Raw genomic sequence first — 25,688 nt, forward strand, 5'->3', positions numbered from 1 at the left:
TTTTTTATTTTATAAGATGACAAAATTTCCGTTCATTTAAAAAAAAAAAAAAAAAAAAAAAAAACTCTGTAAACAGGTGCACAGCCATTGTAGGAGTAGTAATAAATGATGACGACTCAATCTACTTAGCACTTCAATGATAGGTCTCTGCAGGACCAACATTTGACATGTCTATTTATAGGTTGTACAAAAAGGGACACCCATTTACGTGATTGGAGGTTAGTTAACAAGAGAGTTGCACGTCAATGGTAAAGGATGGATCCCATAGCACAACCTTGAGGCACTCCTTTTTTAATAGTAGCTGTAGGGAAGCTGGAAGTTAATAGAAACAGTGGAACAACTAAAACCAGGTGATGTCTGAATCGATCACTTTGTGAAAACACTTGGTTGTGTGATTCATTTAACATTTGGTTTTGTCTGTACCTTATAAAAACCTCAAATTGATGGACTTGGTGTCCTTAAAAGCAAAAGTGTGCTAAATATTTTTCCCTCTTTAGAGTGGATATGTTTAATGAAAGTCAGCAAACTATGACCATAAATAGGACATATCAGCATATCAGTCCCACAAAATAACAGTAAATGCACAAAACCACTTCCAGAATAAAACACAGTAGCCCAGAGCTGAGGATTCAGTAACAGACAGGAAACAGAAGGAGGAGGATTAAAGATGGAATAAGTGGATGGTAAGCAGTGGCAAGGAAAAATGACAGATGTTACCATCAGTGGGAGGGTTGTTGCAGGGAACTGTCACTCTGATTTAGCCTGAAACAGAGGAATAATGGAAGACGACAGAGAGGCGGGGAAATGAGAAGCCCAGAGATGGTCAGATGGCAGTGGACACGGTCAATCTGGAGTGACATTGCATGCAGATGAAGGTTACATAAACAGCCGGTTCTTAAATTCCTAACTGTATATAATTCTGACTCTATATAATGTATGCTGTGTGTGTGTGTTTGGAGTCCCGGGCCTGCTTCCTCTGAGCTGGAGTCAGGCCAATTGGACTGGTGCTGAGTGAGGACTGCCTGCACGTGGGTTCTGGTGGGAGAGAGGGAGAGGATAAAAACGGACACTGAGAGACCAGAGGAGGGTTAGGCTGTGTGTTATGCTGAAGGGATTTAATGATCTCCACTGACTGTTTACAGCAACTGTTTGCCACTATGAAAGCTCATTGCTGTTAAGTCAAAGTTATTGAACTTAACAGTTTTTTTTTTTTTTTTTATTTGACCAAAATGTGTATCTCCGTGCGTATTATGTAATGCATAATTTAACTGCTATTCCTGTTGGGGTACACACCTTGCCTTTCTGACATCATTTAGTTAATTAACATAATTAAGGCTGCTTTGCTTTAACAATCTATTTAGGAGTGATGCGATTATTATTTTGATGCTTTTGTACCGCTTCCCAAACTGCATTCATTTTCCTAATTAAATCAATTACATGTTCCCTGTGGTGCCGTTTAGGAAAATTGTAAAAAAAAAAAAAAAAAAACTATGAAGACACTGGAGTCTCTGATAACTACTGATATCCTAAAACTTTTGTCTTGTGGTGTAAATCTAAGACTGGCACCACATTCACAGAAGCTTTTGTTCCTAAACATACCAGCCCACGGTTTCAATCCTCATTTTGAGAATTTGGTGTACATCTTCCACACTTCTCACTCTGACAATTTCCTGTTTAGTGTCTGTCAATAAAGGCCACTAGTTCTACAAAAGGTGTTTTTTTTTCTCTCTTAAACTATCATCTGATTTTTTATTATTCTTACTTTTATAACTGTTCAAAATATAATAGTATATGTTATATCAGAAGTGTATGTATTTTATGTGTAATTTTCAAGAATTAAAACTGGTCACTTTTATGAGCTAAAGAATAAAGTTGCCATGGTTGCTTCCAGGTTTTCTATAGACTGCATATGTTTATAAGTGAATTAAACATTTTATTTATGGTAGAAGCATTTTTACTGTCAGCTCGGTCTTTGAGTGGGTTCATAACAATGATAAGCATGTCACAGAAACGGCAACAAGATGAAAGCTGAATGTGGGTTCACAGCTCCAGATTGGAGACTGAAAGAGTTGGTCAAAACAAGCAGTAAAAAGGCAAAATGGAAATGTGGTGGGGTTTTATCTTCCTTTTTCTCTTTCTTCTCACGTCCCTGTTGAGGGCCTAGAACGTTCATAAAGAATTTACCATGCTGCTAATTTTAGACAGCTCAGTAAAAAGCCCTACACTGAACAAGAGATGGTGGTGGAAATGCTCAGTCAGGATACAGTATTGTGGGTTAGCTCTTTGTGGATTCTGAAGTTATAAAATTTGATTGCCTCATTAAACATGGGTGCATGGTTTCAGGACGTACTTGGTTCCTTAAAGGTTACGTAAAAATATTAAGAGAGAGCGCGTAACATTTATAGACATTTTATATTTTAAATGTGGTGCAAGCTTTGAGATTCCATTAACATTCTGCTGCTTCGAAATTGATTTCTCGGTCAAGTACTCATACTGGATTTGCACGCTTGAGGTATTTGCATAACATAAGTGTGGTTCATTCATTCACAAATGTGGTAAACTGATGCATAAAGAAGAGCCGAGGCAACTCCTCAGCTGAGATTGGTCACAATATTTTTGCTTTTCTATACTGAAAAGACTAGAATTTATTAAGCAGGAACCACCAATGTTCTTTTCAAAGCACTGTGGCACATTTTTGCTCATGCAGTAGAGTCATGAGTCTGCTGCAGATCCAACATTGTACCTCTTAAACATTTGCTGTGGTAAAGTTGCAACCACTGTCAAAATGATGATGTTGTGCCGATTCCTGCATTTCAAAGTGCCTTTTTTTTTGGTGAGCCAGCAACAAAATCCCCACCCTGTCTTGTAAAAGCCACTTCTTGCTTTTTATTTTTTTTTTTCCCTTGACGCAGTTTCTGCAGGTGGCTTAGTGATGTTTGTTTGGATGTGGTGTAGGTTGCTCACGTGCTTTTTTCCAAACAATATCAGGCTGCTGGAAATGGGGATCGCCTCTCAGTCTCTGGAATACAAAATAAATAAATAAATAAAGATTCCCCCAGAGAAAAAAACACAGACCAAACAGCTTAAATCTTCATTAACCAAGAATGTATTCAGTAAATACAGATGACATTGGCCATCTGGGATTGTCAGCATCTCTAATCCTCTGCATTTTTCTTCGTTCTTTTCCAGATCATGCCCCCCAGATAGCAGTCTCGTCATCCTTTCCACTCCCCCCTCCCTTGTCCCTTGGCCCCCTCCTTTACCTTCCTGGTTCAGCACCACCACTGCCAGCTTCGCCACCGTAGCCGCTATGCCTCCCAGGAAGAGGACACGGGCGGGTCTGGGCTTCCTGTGCTGCTTTGGAAGCAGCGAGCCACCGGAGATCAACCTTAAGGACACCGTGCCGCTGCAGCTGCTGGAGTTCAGCTCCCCCATGCCACCTGCAGAGGAGCTGCATGCACGCTTTTCTGAACTGGTGGTGAGTAAAAATGAAAACGGTTGTCTCTGATGGAAAAGGACTTCTGATGTTTGACACCACATATGCCATTTTATTTTATTTTACACCAACTCTTTTTGCGCAGTTCATGTACAGGTTTATACAAAATTCTGGTAGCTGACAGCTTTTAGTTTGGATTTTTTTTCTGAACTAATTTTACTAGGTTGAATATTCATTTGCATCACATCAAAAACTCTACTCATAACAGCAACTAAATATACTTTCATTGCACACAGAACTTTGTGGTTTAAGTGTTTGTTTGAGTTAAATTGAAGGATTATGAAAACTCAAACATCAATTTCTCATGAAATTAGATCACACAGGACCAATAAAATGATTTTTTTAACACATAAAGACTATTTAACATAGTCACTGACAAGGAACATGACTATATTTGTTGGTTGAGTATTGTATTCAAGTATCTTAGTTGAAAGGAGAAAATGAAAGGAGCATCTCCACGAGACTTTTTCGCAGAAGGAAGCATGAACTGCTCTAAAAATTCCTGTTTGAGGATGGCTGTGTTGACTTTGGACTTGATGAAACACTGTGGACCAAGTTTCTTTAATAGCCTCCTTCTGCCGCAGATGAACATGCTCCCCAAATCACCACTGACTGTAGAAATGTCTCTCTGCTTGTGAAGCAACTTGGGAATGGTGCTCCTTCAGATTCTGTGACCTTATTTTCTGAATGAAATGCAAAATTAATTTTCATCTGAAAACACTTTTATTTTATAAAATAATTTTAAAAATTCCCTTCTAACCCTCCGCGGGTGGTTTCTCTCTTTCATCCTCTGAGCTTGGCTCTTAAAGGTCAGACATTTAATCTCAAGTTTTTATATTTTCATGTTTTTTTTGTTTTTTTTATCCTGGTAAAACAAAAGTTTAATAAAAAAAAATAAGTTAAGGAGTTAATCCGGTTGCGTGTGCAACTTTGTTCTTCCACTCAACTTTCCATTAATATACCTAAATATTGTACTATGATGAACAGCCACCTTCCTTAGCTTTAATCTTTTCTTTCGCTCTACATTTTCAGTGATGTTTTGCTGGGCAACTGTTAAGTCTGCAGCTTTACCCATAATGTTGTTGTACATAATATTGAAATTACATAACTGTTACATACTACGGCACACTTGTAGCGGCCGTGTGTAATCTCTCAGCATCCAGACAACCCAATCATCATAATTAACAGAAACAAACACCCAAAATACATAACTGTGTGTTATGACTTCATGTCATTATGAATTTAACGTTTTGAATTGAATCATCGAAACAAATTAACCTGCGTAGAAGCATAAAGCGCGGCATGCCTTTCACTAAAAGCAGAACAAGACTCTTCTTAGTGTTTTCTTTCTTGGCTTGCAGCCCGATAGTTTGCGTGTTGCTCATTATCCTGAACAAATAGGATTAGAGGCAAGAATTAAAATGCTTGAGTCTTGCGGAAGTTGTCTTGATGGTTGGCTGAGGCCATGCCCCAACCCCCATCATCAAACTCAGACGAACACAGTGCACGTCTCGTGCACAGATCACACTTACTGGCAGAAGCTTAGCGTTTGCACCAGTGCCAGATGGGGATCGTTGTGCCGACATGTGCCCAGGCAGTGGAGAGAGATCAGGGCACAGCTGTCAGAATGGAGAGCTCTGAAGTGAGTTTCAGCTGCCATGCAAGAACAGGGCCATGCTGTGTTTGTCCGTTTGCTCACTTCCTGTCTCATGCTCTCACTGTCGGTCTTGTCTGATTTCATCGTAGCACCCTTCTCGCTTCCCTTTGGCCTCGGATTTCCTGCTTTATGCTGTCCCTCCCAACATTATGTCTAATGGTGTGCCTGCAGGGCAGCCTGTGGCATGTCTAACTTCTCAGAGAAAACTAAAAGTCTGTCTGTAGGATGTGTCCCTTCATTGTGGATTTAAATTCAGGAAATATTGAAAAAGAGTGGATTTTTTCTTTTTAGCTAACTGACAAGACAGACAACAGGTTTGCATTGTATGCCTTCTGGTAGTCACTTGGAACGTGTAAACCATTAAACAACAGTAGCTGAAGATATTTATTGTCAAGATTGAAGAAAATGTAGTAATGAGGTTGCAACAATTATACCATCATTTGCCTCGGTTGATTTTTTTTTTTCTTCTTTTACATAAAGTGGAAGACCGTCTGGCCTCGCTGAACATGTAAAACAACAGTTCACGTGTGATACAAGTCAAGGCTTTGCAGAGATACTTTTGCATCGATTCTGCTTTGACTTTAATAAAAAGAATATAATAAAACAATCAGAGACTGTTTTGAGTTTTTCCTGCCTCCTCGTCATATGGGAGCATTTAGCCAAATCACAGCAGCAATCCTCGTGGTTAAGAGGACTGAACGATCCGCGGCTTCTTCTGGGGTAAAATTAAGATGAAAGCAAAACGGATGCCTAAGTGAGGCGGAAGAAAGCCAAAATTATTTGCCACCGATTTATAAAACTCCTGGATTTTTCTTTCCCAACCAAGAAAACACTGAAAACATCTGCTTTTATTGGAGGAAAAAAAATTAAAAAAAAGAAACAGCTTTCCATACAAGCAGGTTACGATCCCCTCTTGCTATAAAGTTTGAAAAGATAAAAGGAATTTCCTGTAGGTCGATCGCCCAGTGCCTGTCAACTTAATTCATGTCTTCTTTTTCCATGACCTATGCATGGACTTATTTTCTGAAACCAAGGGCACCTGGCTTCTCGATGTCTGTTTCACCGATGAGGCAGCAGACAACGTGATGCAGTTTTCACAAGTCATCCAAACACTGGTTCAACCAGACCTCTTGGAGACAGCCATCCTGGATTCCCTGTTTGTAACTTAAGCAGAGAGCTCGAGCGGATGTCGGGAAGAGAAGGGCAGGAAGGACAGAGAAATAATACATAACATAGTGAGTTTCCATGGAAACGGGAGATGGGGGGGGGGATTATTGTTTTGAAAGTGTTTCCTGTCTAGGGGAACAAGACTCTGTGGACTTTTTGAAATGGGATTGACAGATCTGGGCCAAGTGAAAAAAGTTAACCACCTACACGTCTCATATGCATAATGGGGTCTCTTTTTACTGTGTCAGAAGGTGAAACGCTGCACAGTCAGCAACCACTTTATTTGTGGAGTGCGGACGGGAGGGTGATGAGGGGGGCGGGGGTTATGAAAGAAAATTTAAATCTGCAACTTTTTATCCCTTTTTTATTTAATCTTAAACCAAAGGTAAATGCCTTTTACTTATTGGGGAATAGAAACTAGGTTTAACTACGTAGCGTTCACCACATTTACTTTATTCTGTCCAGTGTAGAGTCCAGTCAGTTTCATCATCACAGGGGAATAAAGTCAAGCACCTTGGCATACATGCTGCTTATGCAAACCTTTGCACCAGAAATGGCTTGTTCTAAAAATTCAAGCCATAAAGCAAAATCCATAAGGGCATGCATAAATGAGTTTTGTGTAGAGATGACAAAACTCCACACAAATCTGTCTGCTAGGATGAGTTATAGGGGAGACTGATCCAGCCCACCTTATAGCTGTTCTCACAAACTTGTGAAAGCAAGAGAGTTGAAGCTATTATAGCTCCAAAGAGTTGCACCAGATTATTAAATTTAATTAAAGTTCATGTGTGTAGAGGGAAGTGACTCAAAACCTATGGCTTTTGTGATGCCATGCATTTCATCGTATTGTCAAGTAGCATCTTTTTTTTTTCCTTTGATTGCTTTTTTTTAAGTGAGGTTATCTACAGAGGGATGACTCGCAGTGCTAAGATCCTCACTGTCCTGCAAAGATCTCAAACCACTGCTTTAAGCAAACGTGTCTCTTTTGCGTTTTGCAAAATGCACCTGTATGACCTGTGGGACCGGCAGTGAAGCAAAATTGACATAACATGTAGTCCTCGGCCTGCAGATCAAGAAACTACTGTAACAAGACAAGCATGTGTGGTTATCCATTCTTGGTTCTCTTGTGTAAACACTGAAGTCTGTTCTGTCAGATGCACAGCTCAGCCTGGAGAAAGTGTTAATAGTAAACCTGCCACTGAGTTTGTCATAAACCCAAATAAAAGCCCAGTGCGAATCTGGAAACAATCGCTGCTGATCGTCACAGTGTAAGCATCACTTCAGTTTAACTATACATTTTGCATCTGGCAGCAGCTGCCTGTGTTGTAGGTCTGCTCTTTGGATCACAGTGCACTTTTAAGCTTTCCCCCACCCCAAGAACTTTCTAGGCTTGCATGCATAGTTGATATATCGGCCATGTGTGAAGTCTGGCGGCACACCAAAAAACATCAACAGCTTTATTTTTGTTTGTCAGGACCATTCCCTCCTAATACCTTTTATCATCAAATGAGCAATTGCTCTCGTGGTTTGATCATTTAAAGTGGGTTTGCCTGAATAGGTCCAGTCCTTTGGTTCATTTCTCATTGGTGGCAGCTCAGTAAACCAAAATGAACCTTTTGTTTCTACAAAGAGAAGCCAAGTGTGAGGTTGTTCAGGGACAACTACGCTGGCATTTACGCGTCGAAGCTGATAACAATGAGTGTTTACTGTGGGGAAAAGTGGCATATGGGAGCAATCTGCTGAGACGTTTATAAAGATGTAAAGGATAAATTTCCCATTTCTATGATTTTTTTATGATATAATGCTCATATATTATGTCCCACATTTTCAAAATATAGGAATGAACAAACATGCGTTGTGTCCACCTGTGATGATTTGTTGCGAGGATGTAGCGCACAGCGTATCTGCCAAATTGAATCGGCTCTACTAGGCCAACATCTGGATTGTACAATACTCACAGACACGAGATTAATGTTCACTCTGCTTTGCTCTCTGCCCTCTTTTTCTGTCCGTCTGTTTTCGTCTTCCCTTTGCTCTCTGTCATAATTTAGGACAACTTTAATCCAACTGTTCTGTAGCGGTCCAGCTGTGGTCCAGATGCGTAACCATTTACTGTATCGTTGAGCGGTGACCTTCGGCAGTGTCCACTCTTCTGTGTTTTCTCATAAGAAAAATGGAAAATGTAGTCCTGACGGCGGTGATGGTAGAATTACCATTTCTGATCTGAAATGCCAGGAACGTTTTTGAAACGTTTTGAAACATAAATCTGTTCCCAGTGTTCCATGCTGTGTGACTTTTGAGCCGGAAGCAAATCAAATCCGTTGCATAACGGCAGGGAATGGAAACGTTCTCCTCCCTCTGGGCAATGGGAGTGAGTTTCCTTCCCCGTACACACCCAGGGATGCACCCATCGTTCCTTTCCGTTTCCCTCCCTTCCTTCTCTTGCGATTCTAATTTTTTTAATGTTCTCTTCCTAAACTGCTGCAAAGCCAGCCCTCACTGTCCTGAGTCAGCCCCGTCATGAATGTGGCCAAAGCTTGTTTACGCGAGAGCTGTCTGCTAGAAGTTGCTACTGTCTGAATCATCGGAGCGGCTATGACTCATATAAAAGCTTCAGAACAAAATGTGACTGAGCCTTTATTAACAGAGTCAAAAAACTAGTGGTAGGATGGTGAGTTTCAATTTCTCTATTCACTTAAAGTTGATCTTTGAGCTTTTTTGATTGTCGTTGTGATCTCTTAAAAAAATAAAAAAAGAATCAAGGTGATATTATACAAGGTCTAGTAAATTAAACATGTGAGCAAACTCACTGTATCTTGTTTGGGTCAATAATGATCACTCCGACTTCCTGTAGTCTCCCTGGAGGTCTAATATGACTTCCTGCCTGCTTTCCCCTGCCTCGCTCATGCAGGATAACCTGTACAGCTCATGAGTCTGTTCTCCCGGCTTATGTTGCTGGACCGAACAGGAGGTAAAGACATTTGGGTCCACCCTGGAAATGCCACTTCATAGACATGAATGCATGAGAGAAGATGTCACATTTCCCATGTATGCGAAGCCACAAGTATTTCCAGTCCACAAAGACACTCCCACTGCAAAGCCTCACACCAACTCTCGCTCTGATTCTTCATTCCTCAGGATCTTTGTCTAGATATCAGCTTCCATCTTAACCCTACATGCAACTTCCAATGTTTTACATGCAAACCTCTCTTTTATCAAATGTGTTTACATTTTTAATCTCCTTTCTATCCTATCCAAGTGTTGTTTGTATCGTTGGAAGATCTAATATGAGGTCATAGAGAGACAAGAGTACCTGGTCTTTTGCTATACTTTCTGTTCTTCAACTCACCCCAAAGGTGTAATTTAGGATTTAGGTCTGCGGACTGAGATGGTGATGAAAAAAGTGATGGATTTGGCCATATATTGTCTATTATTGTCCTACTGAAAGGCCCAATGATGTCAGACTTAAATTTAGTAATAAAATCAGCCATATTTTCAGCTAAAACTTCCTGGAGTTTTAACATAGACGTCCCTAACCGTGGTTCTTAGGTCTCACCAGTCACTATTTAAGACTGGTTGAAGACTGGGTCCTTTTTCTCCTATTTTGGAGCAATGCTACCGTTTTCTTTTGCCTTTGTAAGTGTGCCAAAGACTAAATTTGACTAATGCTGTTTAGATTTTGAAACTTGCCGCATTGCAACTCTGTCATATCTTTTGAATTAAATTGGCTAAACCGAGAAGCCCACAAGCATTTATAAGCCGGAAATTAAGTGACAGAAGAGATTTATCTGCAGCGAACATGATGATCAGATCTCACCTTGATAACCTTTAAGAATAGTGTAACATTATTCAGCTGGCAGCTCTGCATGAAATATGAAAGGATTTGGAGGTATGTACTTTTCCCCTTCTCAAGCAGCAGGTGTAACAATATTATCTTTGCTTTATATGATTTCCCAACTGAAACGTGCTGGCGTAGGAAGGAGGCACGTTGAGGGAGGTATACCGCTACAAAGAGAAAAGTCTTGGGTTTTGTTTTGGAAGAGTGAAGGAATTACCTGTTTTCTGGGGTGCTGCTTGGGTCACGAGGCGCTCCACGTGATGTAGATGTGATATTGGAAACCGTTTGAAAGGTGGGAGGCAAGATGGAAGTGGAGTACAACCGAGTAATGTTACATAACTGGAAAGAGAGGAGTACTCCAGCTGCAATGACGAGAACATTATCGCCAAGTCCTCATCCATAACTTAGTGTTTTCTTATTTCTCTTTTGTGATTGCTGACTTGAAATGTTTCAATCTGACAATAAGTAAATTACAAATTTTGTGTATCTGAATAGTACCTTGCCATTATAGTAGTACCTTTTCCATTATCTTGCTATCTTTTTTTTTTCTTGATACCTTCTATATATATCTATAGAAGTAATTCTAGATTTCCTAGTCGTATGCAATTTGTCTAAAACATTTAATGCAGTACACTGCAAATTATTAATGGGGCAGAAAAAATAAATGAATTTAGTGGAGGTAAGTAGTGGATTGCAGAACTATGCACACACTTAATATAATACTTATTTGAAGCTCTTTTTGCTTTAGTTTCACCATCCAGCCTTCTGGAGTCCCCACCTACTGTTAGTTATAGTGACGTTCAGCTATCCTACTTGGATTTTCCTTTGCACAAGAGGGCTCTTTTTGTACAATGGTATTTTTTTCACAGATCATGGCATCACCGGAATAAAATTGAAGCTTGGTGTCTAGCCAGAGTTCTGAAATAAATGTTGTGGAAAAAATGAGGGCTTTGCCTCATTTCCCACTGTGAAGTACCTGGAGAGACTGTGGAAAAGTGATTCCCTCATAATCTTGACAGATTTGGAGAACTTCTGAGAGGTTAGGCCAAGTCAAGATGTGTCATTTGGATCAACTCCCGTCAAACAAGCCTATTGCTAAAAATAAGTGTTTCAACAAATTAATAGTTCAAGAGCGTTCTGCCTCATCCGTTGTTGAAGTCAAGTTGCATGGAAAAAAAACACAACAGGTGGAAAAAATTCAGAATTTTATTGTGGCCAATGTGTTTTACATTATGCAAACAACATTTTATGTGGGAGTTAGTATTTTCTATAGAGGTACCTTGTTGAGTTGAAACATTAAAACAGACAGAAACTCAAGAAGCTTGGATACGTTTTTGTCTAAGGAGAGGGGAGAGTTGAAATGCAATTGAACTGGCCTACTATTATTTGAAAAGCAGGCATTCACCAATGTATTTGAAACAGAAAAAAAAAAAAAACGTCCTTGAATGAAATGTGATGCTTTTTACCATCTAAATCTACATTAAATCCAAATTTGGGGTGTAGTTTTTCTGTCTGAGCTTCTTTTTAAAGGAAAGATTTAAACGCAAAGCAGAAGCCTGTATTTATGGGGTATTAAAAGTATTCAAGAAAATTATAATTACATTTAAAATATAGGTAACATTTAATGAATAATTACGACAGATGTTTGACGGATTTGAAGAAGTGGCAGCTCTGTTGTTTTCAATATCTTAACAGCTTTTAATCTAAAAGTTTGGAAATTACTGTATATGCAGATGATCCCTTGTCTTAAATTCCATTGAAATGTTTCATATTCTCCTGGATGTCTTTGATACAGAAGGTTGCAAGGCTCTTGCTGTTTAAGTTTCTCAGTATTCATCTGTCACATTGGTCCCACCATGTAAAAACCTCAAAGTAGAGGCCTTAGTAGTAGCAGGAAGGAGAACACAAGCTGCATGGGGATAAGATGCTGGCTTAACCACCATCTGGTCCACATCCAGGGGTCTCATTCTCACAGATTCTCACCGGCTCAAAGAATTTAGCTCTTCCAAAGAGCAGCAGATCTGACAGCGGGGCTTTGACCCTGCGACCAGGCAACGGGCCAGAGAAGAGCCGAGTATGGGGAGAGAGGCCTGTGCTCACCAACGAAATCTGGACACTGAGACAGAGATTTAATATTCAGCTGTCACATAATGGCAAGTTTTGCCCTTGATCTTACATTGTTTTAAGCTTGGTGGGAGTCTCTGAAGTCCTGCTGTTAAAATGAAAAATACTGTAAGATTCTACAGCTTCTTTGTGGTTTCTGTCTGTGTTATACCCCATTTTAAATTCACACCCCTCAGATATTTTCCCTCTCCACCAAAAGCCACAGCAATGCTTCTGCTGGTTATCCCATTGAAAGAAACGGGCCAGGGATGATGTCATTCTTCATAGTGTCAAATTCTTGGAATCTGGGCACCCTCAGCCTTCCCTGCCCAGCGGAGTTGTTGAAAACAAACTCCGGGTGGAATTAAGGGGGCCCCCACCTCTGTCACCAGTGGCCATCTTCATCCTGGGCTTCCTTGGAGGCCTGCTGCCCGTGCCTGACGTCATGGTAGCAAAACCATTATGAGATTAGCTCGAGTTGAGCGCAAATCCTCATTGGCAAAGCTTTTTCTCCTCTTTTGCTGTTTTTCTTGTCCCATCAGTTTCCACATCCACAGGTTACTGTTCTTTAATACATCGCTCTGTTTGCCTGTTATTTGACTCCTCTCTTGTCTGATTTGTTCATCTTTGTTTTCCAACTTTGTTTTTGCTCTCTGGCATGCAGGGACTCATTTCCAAGGTTCATATGCATTTCAAAAGGTGCAAGGGGCTCCTTGTACCAACATGAAGAATTGAGCCGAGTGGCAGCATGAATTTTAAATCGCTCTTCTGTAGTGAGTGGAGCCAGTTCTCAGCCGGACCATTAAAGCTCACAGTGTAAACCAAATGACTCTGAGTCATTTCACCCTTGCCGGTTTCTGTCCCCATTTCATATGTATATACTGGCAATACTGGGCTTCATTTTTTCATGTCATGCCTGCAAACCATACCATCTGAATTGATGCCCTTTTCTGGTGTTGATATGGAAGTTATAGTTTCCTATTTTTAAATGAAAGGAGTGGCATCCGGTGAAGTCTGCTGCTGTTGCCCATCTACTCTAGTAACATCTTTTGCATGATAGCATTCTGCATCCTTTAGTTTATCAGTGATTATTTGAGCTGCTGTTGGCTTTCTATCTTCTCAAACCAGTCTGCTCATTATCCGCCAACATTAACACGGCAAGACAAGAAGGGAATTTTCTCGCCATTCTCTGTAAGCTCAATAGATTGTGTATGTAAGAATCCCAGCGTATCAACAAAACCATGGCATGTTCAAAATTATTCATTTCCAGTCTGGTCACTTTTAACTTTCGGAAGTTCTCTTCACCACATCTATCTATATGCCTAAGCTGGTCGAGTTGCACCTGTGTGATTGGCTAATTGACAGCTAGCATTAACAAGCAACTGAACCTAATAAAATAGCTGGTGATCCATTTGGGCCAATAGCTTCAGATATTCACATGGATGGATCTGTACAACTGACCTTGTGCTGGTAGCCAATTTTTACTGGTGCCATTTAACCGTTTTTACCTAAAAGTAGACTAACGGTACAGAACAGAAAATTACTTTATATTGTCAGCTGTAAAAACGGGTACAAAGCATTCTCCTGGCAGACACAAACAGATGCATCATGATCCAAAATGTGCAGGATTAGACCAAACCCCTTTTTATACCTAATAAAAAGTCAGGTATGGAACGATGAAATCCGTAAAAGTAAAGCAAAAATGCCAAAGCAGTAAAACGACTATAACCCAGAACCGACTAATCCATGTATGCATTATAATGTGTCCTTTCTCTGTCACAGCTTTCTCAGTTATTGTTTTCTGCACGTTTCTTTGTGCAGGCTGTTGAGGTTAAACTTTTCTCATTGTTTTTGCAGGATGAACTGGACTTGACCGACAAGAATAGAGAGGCCATGTTTGCGCTGCCTGATGAGAAGAAATGGCAGATCTACTGCAGCAAGAAGAAGGTGAGCTAGCCTGTGTTTTGTACTTTATCATACATCAGCTCTGATCCTCTGGCTGGCCTTCTGTTGACTGGCTGCCTGAAGCCACAGTTTAGAACCAAACGTCAACCTTCAGTGAAGGGGAGCGGGGGAAAGCATCCCCTCATGGCCCACATTTCTGCTTCTAATTTCTTCTTTGACGTAAACATGTGCACGTATTGCAGTATTGTTTTAGGGGTGCGATTGTTTTTGAAAGCTGCGGTGGGATTGCGGCAGGACCGAAAAGTCCATTTGTGCAGTCGTTGTTGAGCGAGCGTTTTACTGAAACTGCTAAAGAATTGTGATGACACCATCAGAACTGGAGAGTGTTTTCTTTCGCTCTCTCTTCAACCTTGCAGGAAAACATCCCAATTGTCTTCGATCTGTTTCTCCACAAGACCTCTGGTCCGAGTTTGTGGTTGAACATCCAAAGCATTATGTTTGAAGTATGATGACAATTCTTTATCAGCCTTCTCGCTCATACATAAATGTCTATTGTGTCTCTCGGCTTATTTACTCTTGGAAAGTTTCTACTTTCCAAGGCTTAGCTTGGATTGGTGGGGTATGTTCTGACAACCTTTCATAATAAGTAAACCCGTACATTGTTTTTTTTGTTTTTTTTTTAGCATTGGCACACGTTTGTGAGCACCTGCATGTGTTCCGACCTGGATTGGGTTTCGGTGTATTAAACAAAAGGGAGCAGCAGGGTTGAGGGATGTTTAGAGGGATGTCAAGGTGAAGATGGAAACTGGAGTGTGAGCAGGAGAAATACACAAGAAAAATACAGTCTAACTTTTATTGCATTATGATAAGCTGCTGTGCCTTTGGATGCTCTGTGCTTCATCAAAGAGGATTGGATTCTTGGCCGAATTCGCAGCTGCAAACCCACAGTACAGTTCAATAAAACTTCTGTATCAGTTATTGAGTAACTCACTAAGGCAACCACAGACTTTTATGAGGACTGTCTGGGCTGTAGCACAAGGTAGTGGAAACAAAGTTTTGGCAGCAGCCTGGGCACTTTGGATCTCTGTGAGTCTAAGCCGGGTTCATAGCTAGGATATATTAGTTTGTCATTCCACCTTCATCTCTCCCAGTCAGAAATCATTTCCTCTGCAAACTTTTGTGTCCAGGCCAGAAAACGAAGAGCTAAACCAGGGTAACGGTGAACAGCGGAAAGCCGGAGGAAAATCCAAACAAATCCCTCATTTGTGGAGAGAGCCGTTGCACTGAAGAATGAGAGGGAGAGACAGGAAAAAAAAAAAAAAAAAACACTGGGTGCAATATCAGATAATAATTTGCTTTGTGTATGTTTGTGCAGCCAGGATGATATGAACGTTGCCTTCACATGCGCAGCGTCAGACAGGCATGAAAAATAAAAACGCACATACACTAGAAAGGAAAATTAACCGATGCAGGTTGTGCGGAAACAACACATAAGGGCGCCACACAGTAGAGCTTTATGTTGCACAGAGTGAACACATGACAGCAATTTGAATGGGGACCAACGTTTCCCTCGAACCGTCCTGCTAAAAGTGAACACTGGTTGTCTTGTTTGGCTCAGTGAAGCGACGGCTCCAGTTGTTGCGGTTAGACTATTCTTTGAGGTAGGAACAAAGAAAATCTATCATTATCCCGCTGCCAAGCAAACTGCACAACACATTTACTGTAAAACTATTAACACATTTCAGTTTCCTTTCGGCATATTCTCGTGAACTCCACAAATAGGAATTTAATTTGCAACATCAAAATATTTATGTCTTAAGAAACCCTTCCAAATGCATTTTGATGTGTGGAGCTGCAAAGATATCCCAACAGATCTCCTGATTAGAAATGTTTGTGCACTTGCTTATTGTGTTAGTTATCCACGTAGCCAGCGATTTTCTAAACTTCTGTTAATTCAAATCAAGCGTTACAGTTCAACTTTAGTCCAAAATTAGAGTGAGGAATTAAAATAGGCAACTGAAAGCTCAGAAGGAACGAGGTGACTTTGCTGCGCTTCATTCAGCCTTCCTGTCATCTTGTCTAGTTTTTTTTTGTTTGTTTTTTTTTGCTTTTTTGTTCTTTTACACTCTCCTGCAGCGTCAGTGAACAATAGACATGTCTCAACACATTGTAGCTTCTTACATCTCTGTGCTTCCTCTAAATTTATCCATTCTATTCATTCTGTATTGGCTACCTGTGAGACATATTTACTCATTAAATAACTTTCAGACAGATTATTGTTGTTGTTGGTGCCATTAAAATGGATCAAGCTTAAAATTGACTGATTCTCATCACCTGAAGATTTTTCAGTACATTGCTAATTCTTTCTTTATCTCAAAAACCAGGCAGTTAGTTTGTCCAAGCTATTCAATGCTGATTTTATGAGCACATATCCATTCACGGGAATTGTTTCCAAACCAGACTCCCTCCAGCATCTTGTGACAGGGAAGGTTTGTTTAGTTTGTAACATGGTTGCAAACGGCTAAACCATAAATTAGTCAAAAATTCTAACTTGTGAGCACAATCACACAAACCTAATTTCGGTCCATAAACCTGTTGAGTGAATGAATCATTTGCTTTAGCGTTTCGAAAGCTTAATTGATCTAAATCAAGTTGCTGTACGGCTAAACCACAAAAATCTTTTAGCACTTAGAGCAATAGTGACAAATTGTGAGACTGGAAAACGTCAAATATTAAATGTAAACATGTAAATAATGAAGATTTACAGTAAATGGCTGTATTGACCATTTGTCTTGCCAAAGCCAACACACCATCTCACATCTCTGCCACAGCCAGAGGGTTTGGCTGTAAATAATGGTTGCACACCTCTCTCATGTTAATACAGAAATGGCATCAGTTTAGCTTTTATATGAGAGTATCCCATTCGTGCCAGTGAGGGTGTGTACTTTTTTTTGCATGACTTGCATCAAGAGTCGCCTGCAGGTAGAGAACACGATGTAACATCTAATAGCTCTTTATAATGGTCCAGTGCTGGAAGCCAAACAGGGTCTCCTGATTTTCATTAGTCGCGCTGCACTGACACACAAACACACACTTGTGTTTTCAGGCCACGATCACAGAGCGAGTCCCTGACCAAGCTACAACCCTGTTTCTGAAACCTTAGGGGTGGTTTAAAACCTTAAATAATCCAATGAAAAGCAGGTCAAAATATGAAGCTATTTTGTTAATGCCTAAAAAATTACATTTTTTGTATGGTGCCAGAAACATAGTATAAGATTTTTGCATAAGAGACAAACTTAAACTTCTAATTGTCTGGAAGAGCAGATAATTTCATTAATTATCTGAAATTGATGAAATTATTCTGGAATTGTCTGGAAGAGCAGATAATGTCATTATCTGTTCTTCCAGATATTTTAAACCAAGCCCATTTAATGGGGCTATAAATTGTTTTAATCCTTTAATCAAAATGGTGCCATGGTGACTGGCATGATATTGCTGCAGGCAGTTCCTGGACAATCTGATATTTAGTAGGAATAATTAGAGAGGGTCATCAGACGCAGTCTACAGACACAGTAACCTGATAGAGTTAGGTAGGCGGTGAGATGTGGGTTTGCTTGGGGGGAAAAAAAAAAAAAAAGTCTTGTCGTGCTTCTGTCAGAAATGTGAAACATTTGCATGTTGCATTGGACCAAGGTTGAAACTAGTGTTTATATGAGTACACTTACACTGCAAATGTTTAGGGTTGCTCAAAATAGCCCACACCCTTGTAGAATTATTTTTGTTATACACCAGATGCCCTTACATCTTGATATCGGAGTCTTTTCATCAACCTGTGTCAAACTGCTTCCCCATTAATTTCCATCACACAGATTACAAATTTACTGCTCCATTAATAGACTCATGCTGAGGTATTTTCATCCACAATAAATCCATTTCCAACCATATGCGTGTTGAATCATTCAGTCTGCTAGACCTGGCAGGCTTTGAAGTAGCTTTATGGTCACTTCTAATCTAAGAGAATAAAATGGTTCCAGGACTCCATCCTGCTTCTATCCAGACCAACAAGAGGAGCTCCCATACCCAGAGTGTATTGGGTCGTCACTTTCAAATCTAATGTCCACTTTGAACTCATATTTTTGTCAGGCAGCACAGGCAGATAATGTTTTTGGATAAATGTGGTTGTAATGCACTTTTTTGTGTGTGTGCAAATTGTAGAGAGCGAGAGGTTCTAAAAAATGTTCTTAATTTCCTTTCAATTTCCTGTATGCGGCCCTGGAGCATATCTCACGTTATCCTACATCTCAATACCGATCAGGAATGGCATTACATAACACAATCTGACTGTTATTACAGCGTGGACCGAACCTGGAAAATCACTGAAAATGGTCGCTGATAATGTCTCTAACTATTGAGCATGTGGGCTTCATCTTGTCCCTCACTGTGATTCGTGGCAAAACAATCAGCTTGCAAAAAAAAAATAAAAAACTTTAACCCTTTCTATCTGTAAAAACAAAAAGGAAAAAAAAAATCTCAGTGTTAGGCTTAACAAAATCTTTGGAGATTCGATATCCTGTCCCATTTCCAAGCTCTTAGGGTGACCTTGGAAAGTTGGTGGTCCTCATCATCCCATGGGATCATGTTGTGATTGTGGTGACATTTTGTGCTAAGAATTTAGAAAAAAAAATTTACATTTCACTTTAATTAGGAATGGAAGGCATTTGACTTTGTTTTGTAATCAATATGATGAGTTAATCTAATTTATAACTGAATACCATAGCAAAACTGAGTATATTTAGTTTTTCCTATAAAGACAAGTAATAACTCATTTCATGAAAATGATTGTTGTCCTTTTCTCTCTTTTTCCCTAAAAGTGTCTTTTGGCTCCAGAGATTTTGTTTGTGCTTCTTAATCAGAGAATGGCAATACCAGTGAGCCATGCTATTTATTTCACGATCAGTTCTTTTGTTCATCTCATCTTTTCTAATTTAGATTAAAAATACAGGGCTTTGACATTCTTAACAGTATCATATCGCGTCTCGGTTTAGCCTTGCCTCCCGCACCAGATATTGATTTCAGTGACCAAGATGCTAAGGCTCACAGAGAATGGTGGAGACATCATCGTGACGATAAAGAAAGCAAAGAGTGAGGCAAATTATGTTTGAGTGGTTTTTGTTATTTCATTGTTGAGCGGTGACATTGAAGCTGTAGGTTTTTCCTGATATCACACATCCTTCATTTGGGTCAAATTTGACTTTGAATGCATGATGATTCGTCAAAAACAAAATTAAAACCGTCAGCTCAGATTTCCAAGAAAATTGCTTTTGTTTCCTCCAGGAAAAACCCGAGTGGTGCATCAGGTTTTGAATTAATGAAGTGCATGTTGCTTCTTGCTCGTGTCTTTATTAATATTAAGGAGCTCTATTGAGAGTTTTAGAGTTAGCTGCAGTGCAGTCCAATCCCGTGGCAAAACCGGAGCGCTCTTGGGACATGTTAGTGTGTCTCTCAGAGTTAATGTAGAGTTTCTATTCCTTTATACAACCGAACGACCGGTTGTGCGTGGTTGGCTACCAAAGCTGGAAATCTTAACAGTTGTAAAGAAACATTTGTTTGAGTATGTGCTTCTTCAGAGATGTCTGGGGCATTATATATTTTTTTTCTTTGTAATTTCCTCACTTGCTGGTCATCATCTAAAAGCGAGACTATTTCCTACAGTGAGGCAAACTGTAAAATCTTTCCACATTTCAAAGTACCTTTTTGTTCGGTGCTGCCAGCTGAGTAGTTGGAATTTCACCTCCTGTTGCTCCTGAAGTTGTGACTTGAAAGCTATATGTGCACCAGATTCTTCCAGGCTGTGAGCTCAATTATTTGTCAGCGAAACCTCTGAGGGGGGCTCAGAATGTTTAAGACAGCTTGTTACATGACAGCGGGGAAGCTGGAGTATGTAATTTCATCTTTTCTTTCAACAGGTGCCTTTGCAAACACAATAGCCTGCCAAACAGACAAAGAAATATGTCTGGATGTTGGCGTTAGCCAGGTATTTGGGTCTTCGGGGGCGCAATATTTTCCTCACCAGATGGTTGCAATAAGTGAAACACCTTGCAGATATATATACTTGATATGCTGTTGGGGATTCCTGTCTTTCTTTGCTGTGTCGCACGCTGTAAATCACATTTAACGTCGGCCGACGTAAGGAATGTGTGGTCATGGTGTGTAATTGTTGCAGCAGAGTGACGGGGTCGACCCCAAACTGCTGCAGCCCAACGCGTGACCAAAAACACTTTTTGCTTGTGGAGGAGCATCAGCTGCACTTCACTTCTCAGCTTCAGCTGTTTTTAGAAACGGCTGAAGGCATAACACTGTCTGACATTAAACCAGATGAAGCTCACTCTGTTTTCAGTCACTTGGGATTAAAGCAAGTTTTAGAATATTGAGGAAAAACCTATTTAAAAGTTAAAATTCAGAAGTTTTTTGGATTGCAGTGCCTTCAAGTAATTTGGAAAAAAAAAACATTTTTGATGGTATAGATGATGTTGCGGCTTCATGAGCTTCTTATAGATTATTTTATAACATTTGAATAAAGTAGAGGCAAACTTATTTTAACATTTAGACCACTTTAAATAGTTCTTTCCCCCCAGTTGGTCCAGAACTTTGGTGCTGGTGTGAATACACTCAAGCAAATTTTGCTGTAGAACAAACAACCGGACTAAGACCCAGTTTTTCAGGTGGTCTCAGTCCACTTCCACAAACTGTGGTATGATTAGCTTACAATGTGAAAGCAGACATACTCCAGAACATATACATATTTTTGGATTTTACAAGCCATCATTGCCTTCAGTCTTACTAAAGCTACTACTGAATGTTCTGGTTGAACTGAAGTCACACCTGATCATCCACAGTTTTCTGCTTACTGCTGCCAGCATGCTGTGGCTCCCAGAGCATCTTGTCTCATTCATCTTGCAGCTCTCATTTTCTGAGAAAATTAGAAATATTCCATTGTGAAGCCAGTGTTACACAAGCCGCTCTTGAAATTCAAAATGTTATTTTTGTTGTAATAACAGCTTAAATGTGCACAACAAAAATGTAACTTATCTCAATCTTAAAGTTAGTTTTTTCCGTGTCTGTGCTCTGTTCCGCTCCCATCGCTTCTGCTGAATGGGAGCGATGATTGTTGCCTATTTCTTTGTTTACAAATTATAGTCCATTTGAAAAATCTAATTTGTGTGCAAACCACACCAAGCAAAAAAAAAGAAAAAAAAAAGTCTGCTTTTGGTCCAAACTAAATAAGCAGACTAGGACCTTTCTGATGCTAATACACCATAAAAAAAAATAAGAAATAAAATAACGAAGATATCAGGAAGAAAAAAAAAAACAGCACAGGTTTGGTTCATCCAAATATCAATTCCAGATGAGTGAATATTTTCATGTTCTTCTTTTCAAACGGGTATAAACTCTGTGGGGTAGTAAGACGAGTTCTGTGTCCAAGAGACACAAAAGTATGTCACACAACAAAATACCTCATGAAGGTATTGATTTATGCTGGTAATAAAGTGTCATCCACACTGAAACGAGTCTTGTATAACCGTGGGCTGAAAGGCTGCAGAGTGAGGATGAAGCCAATTCCCCAAAAGGAACAAAAAAAAAAAGAAAAAGGCTGTTGTATAATGAGCACATTCATGCATCGAGTCTTCTTAGGCTGAAGTTGGCGTGTTTCATTTGTTCCAAACACCGTTCAGTTCTTATCACACAACTTTAATACCTGTCATCAACTGTTATTACTTTCCAGAGTGGTTTGATTGAGCCAGCAACACACATGAACAGACTCTGCACCATTTCACCACCTAAATATTCCATTATAAGGACCTAAATTAAGGAAATGTGTCGACTGATATGACTAGGACCCTCTCAAACAAATCTTGTCATCCTTTTTAATTTCTTCTGAAACGTGGTGACAATTATACTGTACATGTAGTGGCCAAAACAAATGTTTGGGTGGCTGTGATTTGGCCAAAGGATCACGGAGGGGCAGTTAGATTGTTAATCTGAGCATCAGAATCTGTCTGGCATCGCGTCCTCAGCGTGTCGGCATTGGGAAAGATGGGCCAGCTTTAAAAACACAGGCATAGCAGCACAGTGAGTTTTATTGTTTTTGTTTCCTTTCAGCCCTTCAGGGTTGAACCAGCTTTCTGGCACCGAGTGCTGGACCTCAGAAACAATGGTCATTACAGTGACTGAAATGTACATTGACTAAACTTGTACAGAGTCCAGGAAAGCTGGAGCCTTTTTCCACAATCAGAGTATTTGCTGATTCCGTTGCTCATTATATGGCCAAACTTAAATCTCCCGTTTTAATGTAGACAATTAAAGGATGTTATGTCTGAGGGAAAATCAATTAAGTGGAATTTCATTCTGGACTTTGACCGACTTGATCAGCAGAAAGGCTAATTTGCTTTTTACTGTGTGGTGCTACGTTGCAAATATTGAAGCAGCATGTCATTAATTTTGATTACAGAGTAAATAGATTCTTGCTACAGCATAAACATGCGTTCAGAGTAAATGAAATTGTTAAAATAGAAATGATTAAATGGACATGCCACCAATTAAACTTTTTTTTCTAATTTTTTACCCAGGTCTCCCTAGAAAGGTTCCTGGTCTGTTTTTACTGAAAATACCAAGAGATGGCTGGAGCAAGCTGAAACTTGGATAGTTTTGTGTGAAGGGAATATGAGCTTATCAAGTGGTCTGTAAAAGAGTATTAGCACTCTGTAAATGACAAAACCAGTGGAAAATAAGCTTGTTAGAAAGCTGGAATCAGTCTCAGTTCTAGTTTTCTCACTGCATCTAAAGAAAGCACAGATTTGTTTGTGAAGTCTCGGTGTCCCTATTAGGAATACGATCTATGGTATTGAGTGCTTTGTAAGAGTAATAATACTGCTTGAGCGTTTTTACATTTTGTCTCATAAACTTCAATGTATTTTACTTGGATTCAGTCATGTGAATAGTTTTCTCCACAGCTTTGCTCTATCCCTGATCTTCTTCTTAATGCCCCTTTGTCCTCATGACGCTGCTTGTTCTCTAATCTTTAACAGGTTTTTGCAGAACAGCACGGATGAACTCTGCTTAACTTATAAAGATAATCGGTGTCCCTGGATTTTCATTCAAGAGTAGTAGATTCAAAGAGACTGATTGCATACGCAGGACACATTTGTTGTAAATGTATTATTTATTTTTAAAAAATGGACAAATGTAGATTATCATTTAGCACTATTTTTCCTCCATCATATATATAAAAAAAGAAAAATGCTTTAGGTATGGAAAAAAGAGGAACATTTCAAGTAGTAAAATTAATTTTTTCTTTAGCTTGAATTAATGTGACTACTTCCACCATTTTTGAAATAATATTTGCCCAACATTGCAGCTTTAAGGACAGGGTCAGATTTGACTGTGGAATACGGTTGCGGTTGCTTTTAGCATCAAGCATCCCTAAGTTAGACAGAGCAAATTCATCACTAGATGAAAGAGCTATTGTTTAATTTCCATTAGGAAGCTCTTTGTATTTAGATGGAAAATGGGTCAAAAAGATAATCATTTGTGTCAATAGCTTCTTTTCGTTTATTGCTCGAAAAGCAGCGCCACTTTAAAGAAAAAAATTACCAACATGGATTAGCAAATACAAATGGAAATAAAATACTTTTCCTGTTACTTTTAATAAACCTCTCTAATAGCTGTCAAGGCTTGTTACTTTAGTGCGTAAGACAAGCCGGCTTATGAGCTAATCCTTCAGTGTACAAACAATGGCTTACTGTATGCATTGTTCTGATTGTGATAGAAACTTCTGACTATGATCTGTGCTGAGACAACACATGTTTTAATGTGATCTGTTTATTTTCCTGTTATTTCATCACGGCTGAACTGTGACATAAAAAAAAAGCTTAATTCTGTTTCTTTGTGTTTAGGAGCAAGAAGATCCCAACAAGCTGGCTACCAGCTGGCCCGACTACTACATAGACCGCATCAACTCCATGGCCGCTGTAAGTTTCTGTCCTTTTTGTTTCAATTGGTTTTTAGTTGTTTTTTTTTCCTATTTAAATTTGCACATACAATCCTGTTCAAAACAAAGTAAATCTACTTTCAAACGTTGGGTTTTGTGTGTCAGAACATAACGAGTTGATCTCCTTTGGCTTGTAAAACAATCTAATTTGCAACAGGGACATTGAAAACCATTTCTACTCTTCACAGTTCCTGCTCAAAAATTACAATACACCCTTCTTCACCCCCCAAACAAGCTTCATCTCAGGCTATAACATTTATTGGAAATTAAATAGCAAAAATTGACACAATCACGTCTCCATGAATGTCAAGCACGGTGGTCAAGGTCTGATGACTGTAGGCCTGTCACAGGATCTGGTCACCCAGTTTAGTTAATCCTGAACTTCTTTGCAGACTAAACTATTCAGGAGTGAAATTTGAATAGCTGTGAGAGAACGGAATCAAGGGGTGGCGCAGTCAAAGTCCAGACCTCAACAAAGGTCTAAATGAGCTGAAAAACCATTGGGAAGAAGTGGACCAAAAACATTGCCACTGTACATACCATTATAGTGTAGAATATTTTAGGGTGTACTTTCTTTTTACCCTAACTTTACATTCTTTTTAAAATACCTCACTTAATTTAAGTGCTCTCCTCTCAAGAGGTCACTGCTCTCTCAGCCTCAGCTCTCTCTCAGGGTGAATTTTTCATCGTGTCCCCGCTGACTGCTGATTGCACTCACATGACCGCATTCCTTCTCTTTGACCCCCGCATTCACACACACACACACACACACACACACACACACACACACACACACTGTGATGACAAACAGGCCATTTAGACACTCAGCAGTTCAGTAAGTGGGCATAACTGTCAGCGACCCAGAGTCAAGATGACAGTATACACTATTTTCCAGCCAGTGAAAACAGCTTGACACCATAACAAACTTCTCTTCTGCGGCGAGTTCATTGTCATTCAACATGCGCCTTTCTGGGGAAGTTGTGTTTTTTGATTCAGTGACCAGTTTGTGCCGTTGACCTCTCCTCCAGAGTCCTTAAGTGGACGACATGTTGGCTCCAAAAATGTTTGGGAGTCATAAAACAGATATTTTAGGAGGCTGACATGTAAGCAGGATCTTTATAGATGAGCAGTGTTAATCACAATCTGTCCACATTCTACTAAGCTTGAGATTTGTTTCTTTATTCTTGTGAGTCTTTCCAAGTTGCAGATCAGACAACTGTTTCGATATGATACATGCAAATCAATATAAGCAATCAGACAAAACACAATGAAATAATGTTGATTGTCATAAAGTTCTTTTGCATCCCTACAGATTTATTTTGTTTTTCTCACAATTATTTTAGGCCATCAAATGTTATTTTAGGTTAGACAAAAATAACTTGCATAAATTTAAAAAACAGTTTTATCAAATGGTAATAGTTCATTATGTAAATTGGGGAAGAAAAAGCCAAACCAAACTGTCACTATGTGGAAA

General features: G+C 39.5%; 1 protein-coding gene across 8 annotated transcripts in view; it reads left to right on the forward strand.

The window, feature by feature from the left end:
* Positions 1-25,688, forward strand: part of daam2 (dishevelled associated activator of morphogenesis 2) — a 112,259-nt gene that overhangs the window by 35,414 nt on the left and 51,157 nt on the right. For all 8 annotated transcript variants that reach the window (XM_015043123.1, XM_015043124.1, XM_015043120.1 and 5 more), the window contains 3 exons: positions 3,190-3,478; positions 14,119-14,208; positions 24,120-24,194. In XM_015043123.1, coding sequence (XP_014898609.1) covers positions 3,311-3,478; positions 14,119-14,208; positions 24,120-24,194 — 333 coding nt within the window. In that variant the 5' untranslated portion in view covers positions 3,190-3,310. Of the gene's footprint in view, positions 1-3,189; positions 3,479-14,118; positions 14,209-24,119; positions 24,195-25,688 lie in introns of those variants that run through there.

Source organism: Poecilia latipinna, unplaced genomic scaffold (genome assembly GCF_001443285.1).
Source record: "Poecilia latipinna isolate Pla-1442-1.1 unplaced genomic scaffold, P_latipinna-1.0 Scaffold617, whole genome shotgun sequence".
Lineage (NCBI taxonomy): Eukaryota > Metazoa > Chordata > Actinopteri > Cyprinodontiformes > Poeciliidae > Poecilia > Poecilia latipinna.